The sequence below is a fragment of the Panicum virgatum genome, chromosome 1N (assembly GCF_016808335.1).
Source record: "Panicum virgatum strain AP13 chromosome 1N, P.virgatum_v5, whole genome shotgun sequence".
NCBI classification, from domain to species: Eukaryota; Viridiplantae; Streptophyta; class Magnoliopsida; order Poales; family Poaceae; genus Panicum; species Panicum virgatum.
Window position 1 is genome coordinate 52,600,179 of NC_053145.1, and position 18,344 is coordinate 52,618,522.

General features: G+C 45.4%; 1 protein-coding gene across 1 annotated transcript; it reads left to right on the forward strand.

The window, feature by feature from the left end:
- Nucleotides 1-16,198: 16,198 nt before the first annotated feature.
- On the forward strand, nt 16,199-17,930 carry LOC120656587 (B-cell receptor-associated protein 31-like). Its single transcript, XM_039934726.1, has 2 exons — nt 16,199-16,594; nt 17,430-17,930. The coding sequence occupies exons 1-2, from the start codon at nt 16,300-16,302 to the stop codon at nt 17,795-17,797; spliced, it is 663 nt and encodes a 220-aa protein (XP_039790660.1). The 5' UTR covers nt 16,199-16,299; the 3' UTR covers nt 17,798-17,930.
- Nucleotides 17,931-18,344: the final 414 nt, after the last annotated feature.

The window sequence follows — 18,344 nt, forward strand, 5'->3', positions numbered from 1 at the left end:
TAATTCGGGTTCTTCTTCTAACCATCCACCTGCTCCTCTGTGAGCCTCATGGTTTTGCCAATGGGTTTGGAGAGTGGCTAGGGAATTCTCGGCTCGTATAGCTCTTATCCGTTGTTCCTCCATCTCTTGGATTGCCTTTTCCTCCCTGCGGATTTGGTGCTTCAGTTGTGCCGCCTGTTCGCGGTAGAGTTGGTCCAAGCCGGTGAGGTAGATGGATAGGTGGGAGACCGTATCTTCTACTACAACCCAAACAAGAACGTGAAGCACGAAGAAGTCATCAGAGTCTTGCGCCATACGGAGCTCCTGCGGGTGACCCTATCCACAGGCAAGGTTGGGTGCAGAACGGAACCCCTACTCAACGTCCTCGGGAACAAAGTCTGGATCTTCCTCTGTAAAAATTAAGGGGTGAGTACAAACGTACTCAGCAAGTCCAACCACACCCACGGAGGGGGTATAAATAGAATACATGCACAGGATGGATCAAGGAAAAGGCTAGGATTTAATTTGCGGAAAGCTAGTTTTTATGCATGGGTTTAATTGAAAAAGATTTTTCTTAAAGCAATTCTTTTGTAACCGGGTGAGGTTGATCCACACAGGATCCCAGTTTATAAGTTGCTACCGGACTCCTCATCCGCCGTAGCACACGGCACAACAGCCGGACACTTTTCCAAAACAACTCACGCCAACCCATCCATTCCTAGAAGAAATACTAGTTGTGTGACCAAACCATAACTCGTCCAGTACCGTGGGCACGGCTATTCGAATAGATTTTAACTCTGCAGAGGTGTGCAACATTACCCACAAGCGGGGTACCACAGCACGATCTCCTTAGTGTCGGTGCAGATCCCAACAAAGCCATTACCCACCTTAGCTAGACCTGACTAGCCACCACGGGATCCACCAAGGGGCCATTGACCTATCTCCCAGGTTTAACCGGGGTATAAGTCACACAGAGCTTATTCCTTCTCCTTAGTCACCCGTTGCTCTCAGCTCACCTGATAGCTATCAGACTAACTAGTGGGGTTTATGCTAAGCCCTTGCCACATACAAAAGTCGAGTGGTTTGCATGATGGTAGAGTTAGGCAAGATGACACATCAACTCGGTCCTTAGTTGTGACAAGATGGATATCTCCCAACCTTGCTCAACCACATAGGTACGAGCACACCTTTTGGCAATTCACACAGAAGTGCCATCCATCTCATTTATACTCATCTTTCTTTTGGTTTCCAAAAATTCCACATTTTCCCTTTCCACACACTCACACATTTTCCTTTTATAAAACAAGTTGTACCGCGTTTAAGGTCCTGAACGTTCTAGCAGCGATTAACGTCCAAATAGAACAGATCACATTTAGACATTAATCTAGGTGGTCAAGGAAGGGTTATAACAAAACAAGGGGTGGCTATCCAACTATGTTTTCAGCGGTCAAAGCATATGCAGTTTTGTAAAACAGGCCAGTAGGTTGTGTTTATAAAACTGGGACAAAACATGCATCAAATGATGAGATTGAACTTGCCGTTCTCAAAGCCTTTGGGGATGTCCTGATCGAGGTACTATCCTTCGGGTTCGGGGTCGCGGTACTGGTCTTCGCACACTTGCTCACGGTACTACTCGTCGACGGGTTCTCCCTCGTTCACACCGTGATCTACGACACACACAACAATCACACAATAAAGAAAAAGAAATAAAGAGTTTATCGTTGAGCTCGAATCGTAAACAATTAAGATATGGAGATAGGAGTAATATTTTTGGGTGGTTTTCTAATGGCACGGCCGAAATTATGTTAGGAATGGCGTGGTCGAATTTCGGAATATTTGGAGGATTCTTGGTGCATGGAATGATGAGTTAACGAGAGGTTTATGGACTAAATAAGGATCTAAGGGCCTATCTGTAATTACTTTTGGGAGGAACAGACTCGATTAGAATTCTAGGAATTATGGGGGTTATTCTAAAAATAGGTAGGGGTCTATTTATAAATATTTCTATATAGTGGAGGGACTAATCCTTGAAACGGAATAGAAGAGGGGCTTCTTTGGAAATGGATTAGAGAGGTGGAGGGGTTCTTCAAAGAAAAGAAAGAAGGGGAGGGGCTTTTGGGCAAATCTGCCCCTTTCTTCTTCCTCTCGACAGGTAGCAGGGTAGGGGAACAGGAGGGGGCGGCGCCCCTGGGATGCAGCCCTCCGGGGCACGGTGGCGGCCGGGGAGGAGGGGAAAACGGAGAGGAGAGCGTGGGGATTCTATTCCCGTGCTCACCTCGGGCTAGGGCGGCTTGTGGAGGCCGGGCAGCTAGGACCAGCGGCGGGGGGCATAGGAGCTCTGGGCGGCGGCGTTGCGCGGCTTGCGAGGGGGCTAGGGGCGGTGGTGTTGTGCTGGTCGACGGGTGGCACGGCGAGCTCAGAGCGATGGGATGGGTCGGGCAGCGGCGAACGGCGCGGCGAGCATCCCGGCACGTGGAGAGTGTGGGGGAGGCCGGGAGCAGGGGCGCACACGTGCGGTGTGTGGGGCTCAGGGCGTGTGCAGGCAGAGCAGGAAGAAGAAAGGAGAAAGGAGAAGGAGGGAGAAAAAGAAAGAAAGAAAAAGAAAAAGGGGAAAAAAAGAAGAAGAAAAGAAGAGAGAGAGAGAGGAAAAAGAGAGAGAGCGGCGGTCCGTGGGATTCGCGGCGCCGGTCGGGAGCATGCGATGGCTTCAGCAGGACGTGACGCACGCAGAATGAAGAGAACAGAGAGATGAGACGGTGATTGGTGCGGGTGTCGGGACCGCGGATCGCTGGAAAGGATTTCGAAGGATTAGGGGCTCGGACGAAAAAGGGGTTTAGGAATGATTTGAGCTCAACGATGAAAGGAAATTTTGAATATTATTTTTAGCGCGTGATTTATCTTGGTAAATTTTCGGGAAGTTACAGTATTGTACATATTTGTATTCATATAAAGTTTTTTATAATTATGAAATATATTTATATGTATTTGTTAGTTATGTTTGCTAACAATCTGTAACTTAGATGTTGGAGATCAGCATGGATTTTTTGTCATGCCCTAATTTTTCATAATTTTTAAATTCAAAATTAGCAATTTATTAATCATATTTGATATGGACTCTTGAATTAGTTTGAACCGTTAGATCTTCATAAAATTCGATAGTACAAATCTTTCTCTTTTTTAGATTAACGTAGAAATTTCTAAACCCTCTCGTCGAACATGGTGGTTTATTTTAACACTCCCTTCATAATATAATAGATTTTATACTTCTAATTTTGAATTTAGGTATTAGGCTAATTTTAATTTTTTGTCGAGTGCTAATGCTAATTTTCTTAAATTTATAGTTCCGAAATTGCCTATTTAGTATTTGTATTCAATTGGTTAAGTCCTAATTTTCTTATTTTTTTAATTCTAAATTAAGCTATTTACTAATCGTATTCGACATGGACTCTTTGTCATGTCCTGATTTTTCTTAATTTTTTAAATTCGAAATTATCTATTTATTAATCGTATTTGAAATGGACTCTTGAGTTGGTTTGAACCGTTAGATCTTCATAAAATCCAACGGTGTAAATCCTTCTTTTTTTAGATTAACATAGGAACTTCTAGACTCTCTCGACGAATGTGGTGGCTTCTTTTAACACTCTCTTAATAATATAATAGAATTTATACTTTTAATTTTTAATTTAGCTATTCAGCTAATATTAATTTTATAATTCAGAATTTCCTATTTATTAATTGTATTCAACATGGACTCTTTGGTTAAGCCCTAATTTCCTTAGTTTTTTTAATTCTGAATTAAACTATTTACTAATAGTATTGGGCATGGACTCTTTGCCATGTCCTAATTTTCTTTAATTTTTTAAGTTCGAAATTAGCTATTGATTAATCGTATTTGAGATGAACTCTTGAGTTAGTTTGAACCGTTAGATCTTCATAATATCGAACGATGCAAATTCTTCTCTTTTTTAGATTAATGTGGGAATTTTTAGACCCTCTCGGCGAACGTGGTGGCTTATTTTAACACTTCTTTAATAATATAATAGATGGCATTGGGAGCAAGCTGCTTGTCCCATCGCATCGCATGCCTCCTGTGCAGTCACGGTCCGGTTTTCACCGTCGGCGTCGGGAGGTCCCGGGTGAAAGCGTGCGTCCAAGCATGAGGCTGCTGCCCCGCACGGCGAAAACACGACGTCCGAGTCCGACTGGGACGCGTGCTCCCCCCATCTTTCTGCGCGTCGCGCGCGGCGCGGTGTCGAGCCCGGCACGCAGCCTGCAGGGCAAAGCGGCGATCGGGAGCACCGCGAGGGCGAGAAAGGCCCGCTTGCATTTCCAAATGGGCCAGGCACGATGGGTGGCCCGATGCACGACACTAAAAAGCACGGCACTAGCCTGGCCCTAGGCACGATCCATCGGGCCGCGGGCTGGCCCGGCACGATGGGTGTTAGTGCCTGGGCCGCCACTTCGGCCCATAGTGCTGGCCCGAAACACGGCACGATGATGGGCGGCCCGATTCATTTAATAGCCCAGCAGCCCACCTCCTCTTCCCTCTTCCCCTCCAACATATAAAATCATCAAACCCTAATTTTCCCCACCCCCCACCCGGCCACCCCACCCCAGCCGCCCCTCCCTCTCTCTCCTCCAACCCTCCAACCCCCACGCCGGTTGCCTCCGCCCCGGCCAGCGCCCGCGCCTGTCGCCACCCGCCCCGGCCGCCTCCGCCCCGGCCGCCGCCGATGCCCGGCCGCTTCGGGCCGGGCCACATCTGGCTAGGGCCGGGCCGCCCATTTGGAAATCTATACTTGCGTTGGCTCGAGGCGCGGACGGGATAGCCGGTGTGGGCAGCAGGGGGTGGCACCGCAGGCTGCACGGGCGCACCATTCCTTCGGGTTTGCATCAAAACATCCTACAGCAAATAACAGACGTCAGCATTTTCTGACAAAGTTCAGCACACATCCTAATTCATGTTCTTGCTTTGACCTTTGTTGTAAATTAGCAAAATATTTTTGGATGTTTTTGAACTGACCATATCGTGCTCAAGGTTATACGCCCTGTTTGAGAATGCTTATGATTAGATTTTGAGCAGAATAAGCAGAATAATCCCGCCAAACGTCCTCCTTATCAACATGCTTATTTAGAATGCCACAGCGAAAAAACTATCCCCAACACTGCTTATCGAATCGCGGCTCCCCCTTGCTTTTCTCAGAAAAGCGAGACTTTTCCCTTGGAGCCCCCCTCGGTCTCCTCCCTACCAGATCTGGATTGGAGCCGCTGGCACTCTCCTTCCTCCCTGGCGCCGTCCGCCGGCCCTCTCCTTCCTCCCTACCTCCGGCCGCAGGCCCTCTCCTTCTCCCTGCCATTGTCGGCCATCTCCTCCTCGTTGCTGCGCCCGCCCGCCCTCCTCCCTGCTGCACCTGCCGGCCGTTCCACCCTACTGTGCACGCCGCCCGCCCCCCACCGGTCGCTAGAGGTGCGCCTAGGAAGCAGGCAACGCCGCCAGTGCCGCCTCCTCCCTCCTCCAGAACAGTGCATCGAAAGTGAGCACAAGATGCTATGGAAAAAGAGTCAATTCCTTAAGTGCCACTGAAAAATACAACGCATCCCTTATGTGCCATTGAAATTTACTCCATCCCTTTTATGCCATCATTTATAATTTTTCATCCCCTACATGCCATTGCCGTTAAAATACACTAACGGAACTATTAAAGGTTACAATGAAAAGACAAGAATACCCCTTTTCTAAAATAGAAGTACCCTCACCAGTTTCTTTCCCGGAGCGCTCTCCACCCCCTCCCCATCTCGACGCCACAGGAACCTCCAGCTGCAACACTAGATCTCGCGCGAAGGAGGAGCCCCCAGCCGCGTCCCTCTCTCGCAGGCACAGCGCGAACGCGTGAAGGAGAAGCCCCCAGCTGCACCCCTCTCTTGCAGGCGCAACGCGGGCGCGGGCGCTGCGGCCGCGTGGTCCTTGCGGGCGGCTCAGCCCCTCACAGGAGCAACATAGGGTGCGGGGGGTGCGTGCCCCTCACAGGAGCAGGGCAGGGTGCTGGGGCTGCGTGCCCCTCACAGGTGCTGCGCGTGGGCGCTGGGCGGCTGCTCGAGGGGCGTCTATATATCGCGCGTGTCGCACACGTACGGTGTCGAGCTCCGGTGGCCGGACATCGGCGAAGGCGGAGGCGGCGGTAGAGGGCGACGACGGTGCAATCCACCGGAGGTGGAGGGAGCAGTGGCGGAGACCTCTGCAACGCGGTCCTCCCCCATCGCATATACGGGGAATAGACCCCCCCCCTTTCCTAGCGCGGGTAGCGGACGCTGAAACCTTGTGAGGTTGTTGCTGCTGCTTTTGGCATGTATGAACAACACTGGTTGCTAGCAATGGACATCAAAAATTAGTTGTATGAACAAAACTCGCAGCTTGCAATGAATTTAATATATTTAACATCTCTCTGTATGAGCTGTTTGGTCATTGTGTTCGCACTCCATCTCAATAACTAGGTCATTATACACTGTTCTTGTTTGTAATGGCATAGAAGGGATGAAGGCCACAAATATGTTTCATCCAAGCTAGGGGTATTATTATCTTTTCACCATACCCAAACAGCTCTGTTAGTGTATTTTAATGACAATGGCACGTAGGGGATGGAAATTATAAACGATGGCATAGAAGGGATGGAGTAATTTTCAATGGATCATAAGGGATGAGTTGTATTTTGCAATGGCATATAAGGAATTGACTCATGGAAAAATTACAAATTGGTGGAATTTGTGCAGTAGAAATCTTGTTACTTTTTTGTGCAGTAGGTGCTGTAGATTTATTGTTGTAATTTTCAGTATTTTGTAGCACTTTCAATTGTTCAAATGAGAGTTAATTTGAATTGTTTTGTACGTTACGATTTAATAGAACTAGATTTGTATCTCAAACTTCACAAAAATAGTGAAAATTGTCTTTACATCAGTGGTACAAACCAGAAAAGCTATTATCAGCCTCAGGGGTATAACCGTACTTTTTACATTTTAACCTTTAAAAAAACATATTTAGATCTCTGAAGAAATAAATTGCGTCTTTGGACCCAGGGGGTTGGCACCGTGACCTACGGCGCTGAGATAACACGTCTCGGCGCCATAAGTCATGGCGCCGAGGTTTGCGAGCTGATTCAATGTGGCAGTCGACGTGGAAGCAGTTGATGTGGAAGCGACATGGCACCACTTCGGTGCCACATATCTTGGCACCGAGCTCGGCGCCATGGATTTTGGCATCGAACTCGATGCCATACGTCTCGGCACCGAAGCTTTAACCTGTATATTTTGTCATTTGAAATATATAAGTAGTACTGTTCTAGTAAAGATACAAATTGTATGCTCTAGCTCAGATGGTGAAGTTGCTAGCCTCCGTCCCTGAGTGCTCAGGTTCAAGTCTCTAACCATGTATTTATTTTTTGCATTCCTTTTACTCCCTTTGTTTTCATTTCTTGCTCTGTTTTCGTTTCTTGGGCGTATGAGCCTCTACTCTTTTCTTAGAGCAGGTCTTATAATTGCGCCTGGTACCGGCTGCAACCGCGCACGTCTCGACGCGCAAGGGTGCAGACCCCACTAGTATTTAATGATGTTGCAGGAAACTCAACCAATAGAAGGCAGCATAGCACGTCCCAGCCGGCTTGAGCGGGCGCCTATTGAGACGCCGGTCTTCTCTCTTCGTTACTCTCTCTTCCACGTAGATCCCAGCCTTCCTACCGCCCATCATAATACTTGCTCTTAGGCATATCAACCTCTACTCGAGAGAAAGAAGAGAGTTAACTAAACGTGCATCAACTTCCAAGGATCCATAATTGCAGGCGGCCACTTTTCTTCCTTTTTGCATGCAGCCATCGAGAGAGAAAAAATAAAATGAGCGGAGTACAAGGGCGTGGAGCATCGGAAGATTTATCCCAATTAAATTGCACTATAGGTCCCCAAACTTGTCCCCAAGTTCCAGATAGGTCCCTGAAAGTGCATCTAGGCCCCTAGTGTGTTTTGGTGGATTAATTGACACCACGATTAAAGGACTAACCATCTTGTTAAGTGCATGAGCAGGAATTGATTATCATAATTATAATCTATGTGATGAAATGAATCAATATTCAAGACATAGGCTCATGTGACAAGATGAAGGACATATTCTAGTATGAGAATAGTAACAAGCAATGGTTATCATGTGAATTGGGATATATGTACATCGATGATGAAGAATATATTCTTATATCCAAACGAAGCTTGTTGATATGTGTGTGTGGAAATCAAAGTGACAAGTCAAGGTATTGTGAATGAGACAAAGGTGTATGCTTAGGCATAGTCTCACATTTGGAGAAATTTGTCACAAGAAATACATGAGATAGTTGATGATCAAGCAAGCATGAAAGAAATAGTTTTCATTATAATGACAAAATCAATGTGAGTTCAAAAGGGCTCTTGAGAATAAATGGATGTGATCGAAAGGCGTGTTTCTAGAGGCTATGTAAGCAAAGGCTTGGCATGAGCAAGGAAACCGATAATGATCAAGTCCAAGAATTCTAAGAGACAAGGAGAATTTCACATTGAGAAGCATCATTTATTAGAGAAAAAAAATAGCTTGAGAATCAAAATGAATTTCATTGTGAGTTAAATATGATACAAGCCTACATGAAGCTATATGTGATGCAAGGATGAAGAGTTAGAATTCGGAAATGGGTTTCTAGGTACTAAGCTTGGAGAAGGGCAATTGTGGTTGTGCCAATGAACCAATGCTAGGGTGACGAAATGTTCTTTGGGTTCAACTTGAAGAATCTTGGTCATGTGTGGTGTTCATGTTGGCAAGTATCAATCTTTCTAGAATATTACTGTGAAGACGGTGACTTGAACTAGAAGTGGATTTCATTCAAGGATAAAGGTTCATGGTCACTAGCTCAAGAAAGATGTGCTCAAAGTAAAAAAACTAATGTAGATGCCATCCTCAGATTGTGATTAACCAACGCACGGCATAAGAAGAAAAATGAGAAGCTCAAGAAGTTGAAATGTAATTTACCTTTGATCTTGAGTTTAGGTATGCCGTACTATCAAGAGGGATGCATCACAATAGTCTTTGGTTTAGTCTCAGTGCTTAAGTAACCCAAGTGAGTTGTGAGAGACACAAAAGGCCTCAAGTGCACTTTTGACTGTTTTGCCAGGACAAATCCGGAAGTTCCAGATTTGGCACACATGGCACTAATGGCTAGTTGGTTTGAAAACTCGGAGGTTCTGGGTTGTAGAATCTAGAAGTTTCGGGTTCTAACTACCACATAACGGCTAGTTTTGTTGGGACTGGCTATTTATACCCCTTAGCCCCCTCCTTGGTGAGTTGCTGTTCCAAGCTCTATTCTGTTTATTGCTGGTCGTCCCAAGAAGCTTGGTAGCCATAGTTGAGCTCTCCCCAACCTCTCTTTATGAGATTGTGTGATTATAGTATATCCTTGAGTTGGGTTGAGAGAGTGAAAGCTTGAGAGCACTAAAGAGCACAGCAAACCTTGAGCACTTGAGCTTAGCCGTGATTTGTGTGATTCGCATTTGTTACTCTTGGAGGTGAAGCCTCCTAGACGGCTAGGCGTCGCCGTATAGCTCCCAAGATTGTGGTGAGCAACGGCAAGTTTGTTGCAGCACCTATCTTGTGCCACGAGGGCGCATGGTCATATAGTAGAAAAAGGAGATAGCTTGACCTTGGGGTCGATATAAACTTCCTCAACGGAGACTAGGATTCACACATGGGTGCATGGGGTGAATCTGAACTTCGGTAAAACAAATTCTTGTGTTCATTGCATTTATATTTGTTTTGTGGATTTGAAGAGCTCTCCATTAGACACTTGTGTCTTGGAGAGATGATTGTTTTGTGCGTGTAGGATCTATGTGAACCTGCTTAAGGAACTTCACCGAACAGACTCTACAATTGGGGTTTGAATTTATATTCATTTACTAGCACTACTTTTATTGTGTTCACTCTGTTCTGAGTGAACTCGGAAGTTCCGTATTGACAAACCAGGAAGTTCCGAGTTCACCTACTGTCTAGCCCAGTTCCGGATTTGAAATCCGGAAGTTCTAGGTTTGGCAGACAGTGAGTTTTATCCGCTGCATTTGAGTGAAAATTTGTAGGTGCGCCTATTCACCCCCCCCTCTAGGCAACATCAAGGTCCTCTCAGTCCTTAAACTCTCAAATCGTGAATCTGGGTCCCTAAACTCTATTAAGTGGTTTATCGGAGGTCCCAAACGCACCACGTGAGCTTCCCACACTGATGTGGCATGCCAGGTGGCACCACGATGGACAATATTTACAAAAAGAACCTCTACATTGATTATCTTCTGCTATTTGGTCCTTTCTCTCTCCCCCTTCACTAATCTCTCTCTCCCCATGATCTCGCGGTGGCCAAGCTGCCGGCCATTGCCCGCACGGCTGCGGGGGAGCTCAGCGGCCCCGCTGTGCGGTGACGGACCTCACGCCGCATCGCCCTCCGGCCCCCGCTGAGCCTCACACATGGCCTCATCTCCCTTGGGCCGCCACCACATCTCCCATGCCTCGCTGCACCGCCACATCGCACGCAAGCCGTCGCTGCCGCGAGGGAGGAGGAGAGAGAAGGATAGAGCAAGGCCGCAAGGGAGGAGGACGGGGGATGGAGCAGGGCGCGGTGGGGCGAAGCGAGGCAACCGTGAGGGAGGAGAGCCACCCGCCCTCGCCTGCAAGGGCTGCCACAGCTTCCTCTCCTCGGTGCGGCACCCGCTCCATGGCCGCCGCCGCCATGGATTTGCCATGGCCACCGGTCCACACGGGAGGGAGGCGCAGTGGAGGGAGCAAGGGCAGCGCGGGTTTGGCTGACGCTATAGCTGCGAGGCAGGATGGAGGAGGAGCGCTGGAGAGGAAGGAGGGGCGCCGGATCGAGCTCGAGGTTCTCGGCGCCGGATCAGGCCGTCGGAGTGTGAGGAATGAGGAGGGATGAGGACGCCGGTGGCCTCCGCCACCGCGCCATGGCCTCCACCACCGGTGCGCCATGGATGTTGGCCTCCATCGCTGCCGCGCCTTCCCGGTGGCTGCCGCCGCACAGACCAGAGAGAGAGAGAGAGAGAGAGATTGGAGGGTGAAGAGGAGAAAGGATCAAATAGCAGAAGATAATTAATATAGGGTTTTTTTGTAAATATTGTCCAGCGTGGCGCCATGTGGCATGCCACGTCGGCGTGGGAAGCTCACATGGCGTGTTTGGGACCTCCGATGAACCACTTAACAGAGTTTAGGGACCCAGATGCACGATTTGAGAGTTTAGGGGCCTATGTGGAACTTGGGGGCAAGTTTGGGGACCTTGAGTGCAATTTACTCATTTATCCCCAAGGCGCGACGACTTGGATTCCCATAAAACCGATTAAATGTATCATGAATTAAGTATCGTGGAGTACCGAGGTCAACGGAGCTTTCCAAAGGGGCGCGCCCTATAAATGTAAAAAAAAACAAAAAAAACTGTGATATGTCTAAGAAATAAAAACAGAGGGAGTAACTGCAGAGGAATTATTAAGCACAAAAAGTAGGAAAAAAATTGCAAAACTAGGACTTGAACTTAGGTCTGCAAGGCAAAAACCAAACAAAAATGAAGGGAGTGAGTGCAAAGGAATTATTAAGCACAAAAGTAGAAAAAAAAATGCAAAACTAGGACTTGAACCTGGATCTGCAAGGCTAAAACCAAAAACTTAACCACTTGAGCTACAAGGTAGATCATATAAATACTTGGAAGCAGTTTTACTTATATTAATTTGCAAGCCAATTTTTTCACCGAGCTCGGCGCCACAGATCTTGGCGCCGAGGTGGTGCCACATCGCCTCCACGTTGGCTGCCACGCTAAATCGGGTCGCAAAGCTCGACGCCATGACTTATGGTGCCGAGACGTGTTACCTCGGCGTCGTAAGTCATGACGCCGACCCGCTGTCCAAAAATGCAATTTGTTTCACCAGAGGTCTAAATGTGAAATTATATTTTGTAAAAAATGTCAAAATGCAAAAAGTGCGAGTGGTGTAACGGTCATTTCATACTTAGGCTAGATAATCTTTATTTATGCCTTTAGATTGAGAAAGAAAAGGTTTTATCTTTCCTAATGATTTCCATTGGTTATGAGGGGAAATGAACCACAGCTAGAAGCACAACAATCTATAAAGATTAGCTACTTGCATAAGTCCAAATTTCTCCAATCACTGCAATTTAGAAACAACCTTTTTAGATGTCAGTGACTGAAATTAACCTGACATACTTTCATATTTCTCCCATCACTGACATCTAAGTGAGATCGGAATATTCAGAAGTTCAAGGACAATGCAAAGGGTAAAAATTTGATAGTTAGCTACAAATAACATAAGATAAGATGTAGTGTACCTGCCGGAGGTAGTGTTTATTGTGCAGTGTTCTGAAATTTCTCCATAGCAGCGGGCCAGAAGGGGTCGTCGGAGGCAGCGCCGCCTCACAATTACCGGTGGCAATTTTGCTGGCCAAATATTTTACAAATTACCCTCTGATTTGGATGATTCGGATTGCAACTATTATTTTCATAAATCCCTTTGTTTGGATCACGAGTAATTTTCCCTCTGATTCGGATCGTAACTATTAATCACAATCCAAATCGGGAGGTTTATGCAAATTATTTTTCATTTATATCCTTGGTGGCCCAGTATTTTCGCAAAAAATCCAGCCGCTGCCATTGTTTTTGCCGACACATCACCGCTCGGGAATCTAGTGGAAGCAACCAGCAGCAACTATCCGCTCCTCTACTCTACATCTGTAGAATGGATGATCATCGGAAGCACTCAATTCACCGGCACATCTGAGCAGCCACGCTCTTGAGCTATGTTGCCATTGCCTTGCCTTGCCACATGAGCTGCTGCCTTTGGTCTACTTGTCCTCAAGTTTGTTGGACAGGAAAAAAACGGGTCGTCATCATGTACCTGTGCTGCTTCACCGGCGACTGTCCCCGTCAATGGTGCCGGTGGCTTCCCTGGGTGGATTACACGTACAACACCACCTACCAGTCCTCGCTCAAGGACATGCCCTTCCGGATCGTCTACGCCCGTGACACCCCCCCCCCTCTCTCCCCCGATCCGATCCTACGAGCCAGGCGAGACTCGGGTTACAGCGGTGGCCAAGAACATGGCGGACAGGGACGAGTTCCTGGCTGACGTCCGCTACCGGCTCGAGCAGGCACATGCGGTCCAGAAACGCCACTACGACAAGAGCCATCGAGCCGTCTCCTACGCCATTGTCCACTGGGCCTGGCTACGTCTTTGACACCGTGCACCGGCCTCCCTACCGACCGTCATGCACGGCAAGCTCAAGCCGAGGTTCTGCGGGCCTTATCGTGTCATCAAATGCATGAACGACGTCGCCATTCACCTACAATTGCCACCTAGCGCACGCCTCCATGACGTCTTCCACATCGGCCTCCTGAAGAAGTTCGTGGGCGCGCCACCGTAGGCACCGCCGCCGCTGCCAACCGTCCACCATGGCGCGGCTGTCCCTGAGCCGGAACGTGCAATACACGCTCGGCTGGCGCGCGGCGTCAGGTAGGTCCTCATCTAGTGGAAGGGCGAGCCGGCGTCCTCGGCGACCTGGTAGGACATCGACACCTTCATCGAGCAACATCTAACGTTCCAGCTCGAGGATGAGCTGCTTTTCAGGGGGGAGATGTCATGTGGGGCCGCCAGTATAGCCGTCGGAACCGCCGGCCCGCAACAGCTGCTGACGACGCGGGCAAGGAAGCTGCATGCGTGGCTCTGGATCAGCCCGCCGCCAAGCCTGATCTAGGATTTGTTTCCTAGTTTGTTGAGGGGGAAGACTCTATTTATTTGGATGTAATGGTGTGGATCAATTAAGCAATAACAAGCTCCTTCCAAACCCCTCTCTTCTCTAGTCTCCCTCCTGCTCACCATAGATCGGCCGGAGCAAGCTCCGGGCGACTGTACCGGCCGTAGCTACGAGCTTCGTAGTCTAGGGCCAGCTACCCTAGGTCTCAACGCCCTTGACATAAAACTTATGGGTACTCTTGCAGTGGCGGTGGCAAAATTCAGATGGTCTAAGATTAAGGCAAACAATTTGATGAAACTGTTATCATCCTTCTTAACTTTTTATGAAGTCTAAACTTGAATTGATAATGAACTCTTTATTATCTAAGTTTCTGGAATTTTTCTTGAGAAAATTATATGTAACTATGCTTTGACAAAGGATGAGCAGGAAGCAAGGTTGTATTAATTTCTGACAGAACTAGGTGGTCTGCTTGGTGTTTGTAAAGATAAATAGCCCTGAAGGTAGTAAGGTACATGACTATGCTTCTCTTTTTTGTCGACGCCATTTCGTGTATATCATGGCGTCAATATAACCTGCAGCAAGAAGACCACATGCACTATAACATTGAATTATATGAATTCTATTATTAAATAATTTGTATATGTCTCTCAATAGTAAATTTGACTACTAAAGTTTTATTACTTCCATGTGTAATCTGAAGTGTATCTTCATTAGTGCATGATCTTTTATATTGATTATTTATTTACATAACGATTGCCTATTTAAAAGGTCTTAAAATAGGTTCTCTTTGTCTGTGTGCTTATTCTTAGAAAATACTTCTCCTGTAATGTTGAATTGAAAATAACTTCATGTGTATGTCAGCTTGTTACTTACCCAAGGAGCTTGTGACTTACAGCTACTACTACTTGTTTCAATAACCTCAAATAATTGAATCATTCGATCAACTTCTAAGTTCTAATTATCAGATGTTTTATTGATCTCTTTTATATTTGTGATAGGGCCTTGACGAGGAGGAAGAGGTTTGAGGTGTTGGACGAGAAAGACCTAATGGTGATGGCTATCATTCCCGAAACTAAAGTAGAGCTTGTTGTTATGAGTGCTATATTTGTAGCAAAGAAACTTTAAGGTTACTTTAATGGTAAACCATGATGGTAGCTAGGAGACTTCATTCACGTGAGGACAGTTGTCAAACATGTGTAAACCTGCTGAAATATAATGATTTTCTGTTCCTTGATTATGTGTACCATGCAAACTCCACTTATGAAATTGTCATTCTACATTGCTATGTTGGTTCGTCTATTAATTTATATTAGATTAGATTCAATTGCTATGAAATTAATAATATTTTTAATTTTTAGCAGTCATTTGATACAATCCAATTATTATAAATATTTTTTCTTTAAACATGTGTCTGTGGCACGTGCACCTCCACTAGTTGAGATAAAAAAAATTGGCAAAATAGTCATTTTGGTTCCTCAACTTGGAAGGGTCAAATTCGTCCTTTAAATTTCAAATTGACCAACATAGTCACTAAACTTTTATTTTAGGGTTATACACATCCTTATGCTGATATTATACTCCATAATAATATGAGATAAATGCAAGAAGTTCGTTTTACCCTTGGTTCCTTTTTTCTCTCCTTAATTTCCACACTTCATACGCTCGCAATAAAATGTGATGCATAGACAAATAAAATTCTATGTTCCAAATTTAACGCTTGTGATGTTCACCTCCTAAATGCATTGATGCTCCCACTACACTTATTTGCTTGCATTGGCTAAATATTTAGAAAGGGAAGGACAAGGGTAAAAAAGTCATTTTACATAAATCTCATGTTGTTATGGAGTATAATATAGCACAAGAATAAATTTGACCTAGAAACGGAAGTTGAGGAGCTATATTGGCCTATCTGAAAGTTGATGTATGAACTTGACCCTCAAATCAAAGTTGTGGGAGCAAAACATATATTTTTCCTTCAAAATTTACCCCAAAATAAATGCACATTTATACATATAAGACCACCTAACTCTAGTTTTTCTTTTATACTTTCTCTCTTCCCAAGGTGCAATAATTATGTATTTTCAAATGTACTCCCTCGTTTTGAGTTTGTTTTAAGTCAAATATTTAAACTTTGACTATAAATAATTTTTTATTTGAGTTTGAAAATACGAAAGTGATATAAGTAAATTCATCTTGAAATGTAGTTTCGTAAAAGTATATTTTAACTATATTTTATAATTTTTTTGTAGTAAAAAATATATTGGTCAAAATTGTTTTTAGAGATTGTGTCAATATCCAAAGAGACTTCTTTTAGAATAGGATGAATATGACTTCATATCATCCTACCGTTGGTCCATGGAGGGTGAAAAGGTAAAAAATGCAAACAAATAAAAGAAAATTGAAAATTCGCACCCCGCCTCCTCGGCTCCAACCAACCCCCCACCCCCAAAACGCCTCCTAGATCTCGTCTAATCGGAGCCCAGGATCTAATCAGCAGCACCACACTAGCGGCGATGATCCAGCTGCTGTTCCTTGTGCTGGTGGCGGAGGTGTCCGTGGTTGCAGCGCTGCTATTCAAGACGCCACTGCGGAAGCTTGCCGTGCTAGGCATCGACCGCCTGAAGCGCGGCCGCCGCGCGCCCGTCGCCGTCAAGACGGTCGCGGGCGTCGTCCTCGCTATTCTCGCCTCTACGCTCTACAGCATAGCCGAGATCAGCTGCCGCGCGACCGACCCCGACTCCGGCGGCGGGCTCACGCCCACAGATCAGGTCCTCTTTTCGCGTCACCTCCTCGAGGCGTCCCTCATGGGTAGGTCCTTGGTAAAAGCATCCCCCCAGCCATGTTCCCCATCTTCAGATTGGACTCGCTTCCCTGTTTGATGGGTTCTTAGGTGAGTTTGGGGGATCTTAGTTTTATAGATAGTCTTGCTTTCTATTCCTTGACCTTGCCGGGGGAAATGCTGACTACTATGTACATTCGTTAGTGAATAAATGGAAAATTCTTATGGTCCAACTGGTTATTTATCTTATGCAGAACTCAGTTGGTAAAAAACATGGGTTAGTTGGATCCATGCCACTACAATTTCACGAAGTTGGATTTCATGTTGAAATCCATGCCATTGAGTGGCATGATTTTCAACGTGAAACCCAATTTCACGGAGTTGTGGTGGCATAAATCGAATTTTCCCAAAAAACATAGCACGAACAGATTGTTGATTGAAAAGTGAATACTTAATATAACATTTACGAAGCTGCATTATATTAGAGATTACCTTTCTCTAGACACTAGTAATTTCACAGAACATGAGGATTAAAATTTAATTTTGATTGTCTATAGGGGATTGGAATTGAATTTTGATTATCTATCTACCTATCTCATCACAATTGAGAGCAGACTGAATTGTTTCTATTGGTTCATGTTCCATCACTATTGAGAGCAGACCGAATTGCTTCTATTGATTTGTTCTGTATATTCATGTTGTGCTGAGATTTCTAGTTTGTATATGACTCCAGTTGAATGTGTTTATCTATATCTTGCCTCTTTTTACATATGGCCCATCCACAAATATCATGCTAAGCGTTTCAGCACTCAATTTGAGCTATCTGCTCTAGGTCCAAATCTGAGCACATTACTATTCTTTCAGGGTACTCCTTATTTCTTGTGATAGTGATTGACCGGCTTCACCAATACATCAGAGATTTGCGTGCCTTCAAGAAGAACTTAGAGGCTGTATCGAAGCATAATAAAATGTTGGAGGAAGCAAAACATGGAATTTCAGAGGAGACAAAGAAGTATCAGGAAGATATTGCCACTCTGAACAAGGAGATGAAGAAACTGAAACTACAAGTCCAAGAAAAGACAGAAGAGGTCAATGTTGCTGAGGACAAGGCACTTGCTATCCAAAAGCAATCTGAAGGCTTGCTGATCGAATATGATCGCCTGCTGGAGGACAACCAGCATCTTCGGATACAGCTGCAGTCAATTGACCTCAAGCTTTCCAGTTCTTCTTGAACGAAGAGTATTAAGTCATAAAAATATGGGTTTTTTAGTTTCTTGGCTAAAAATATTGAGCTTACTTTGTTGCCCCTTTTCAATTGAACTTTGCAATCTAGCCTTAAATCGAAAATCGTTTTGGTTCTTAGCCCTTCCGTTAGTTTGACACAAGATAGCAGTGTTAAAAGTAACGTGAAATGACTCTTTTGCCCCTGCCACCAAATGAAGCACTACAGCGTATAATAAATTCAAACAAGCATGGAAACTCTAAACCCATAAATTCAAACAACGCGACCATAAATTGGTGGAAATATCACATGCACCAGCCCGCTGGTGAATCTTGTGCTGTTGCAACAAATTATTTGTTGCAGTTTGGTAAGAATCTATATTTACTCTTTCATGGGATACTAAAGATATTCTTGGTGGTAGATTATCGGATGTTAGCACCCAAAGAGCATGCCAGCTATCACCTTTCTCACCTCTCTTTCTTAACATCTTTATTTGACTATCTGTTGCATCTCTTATCTGTTCTGATTACTAATTTTTAGTGTGCCATAGGACTACT

Bases quoted from the DNA above. Each gene is read 5' to 3' on its own strand.
- LOC120656587 (XM_039934726.1), top strand. From the start codon at position 16,300: ATGATCCAGCTGCTGTTCCTTGTGCTGGTGGCGGAGGTGTCCGTGGTT. The intron at 16,595-17,429 runs GTAGGTCCTTGG...CTATTCTTTCAG, and splicing joins CCTCGAGGCGTCCCTCATGG to GGTACTCCTTATTTCTTGTG.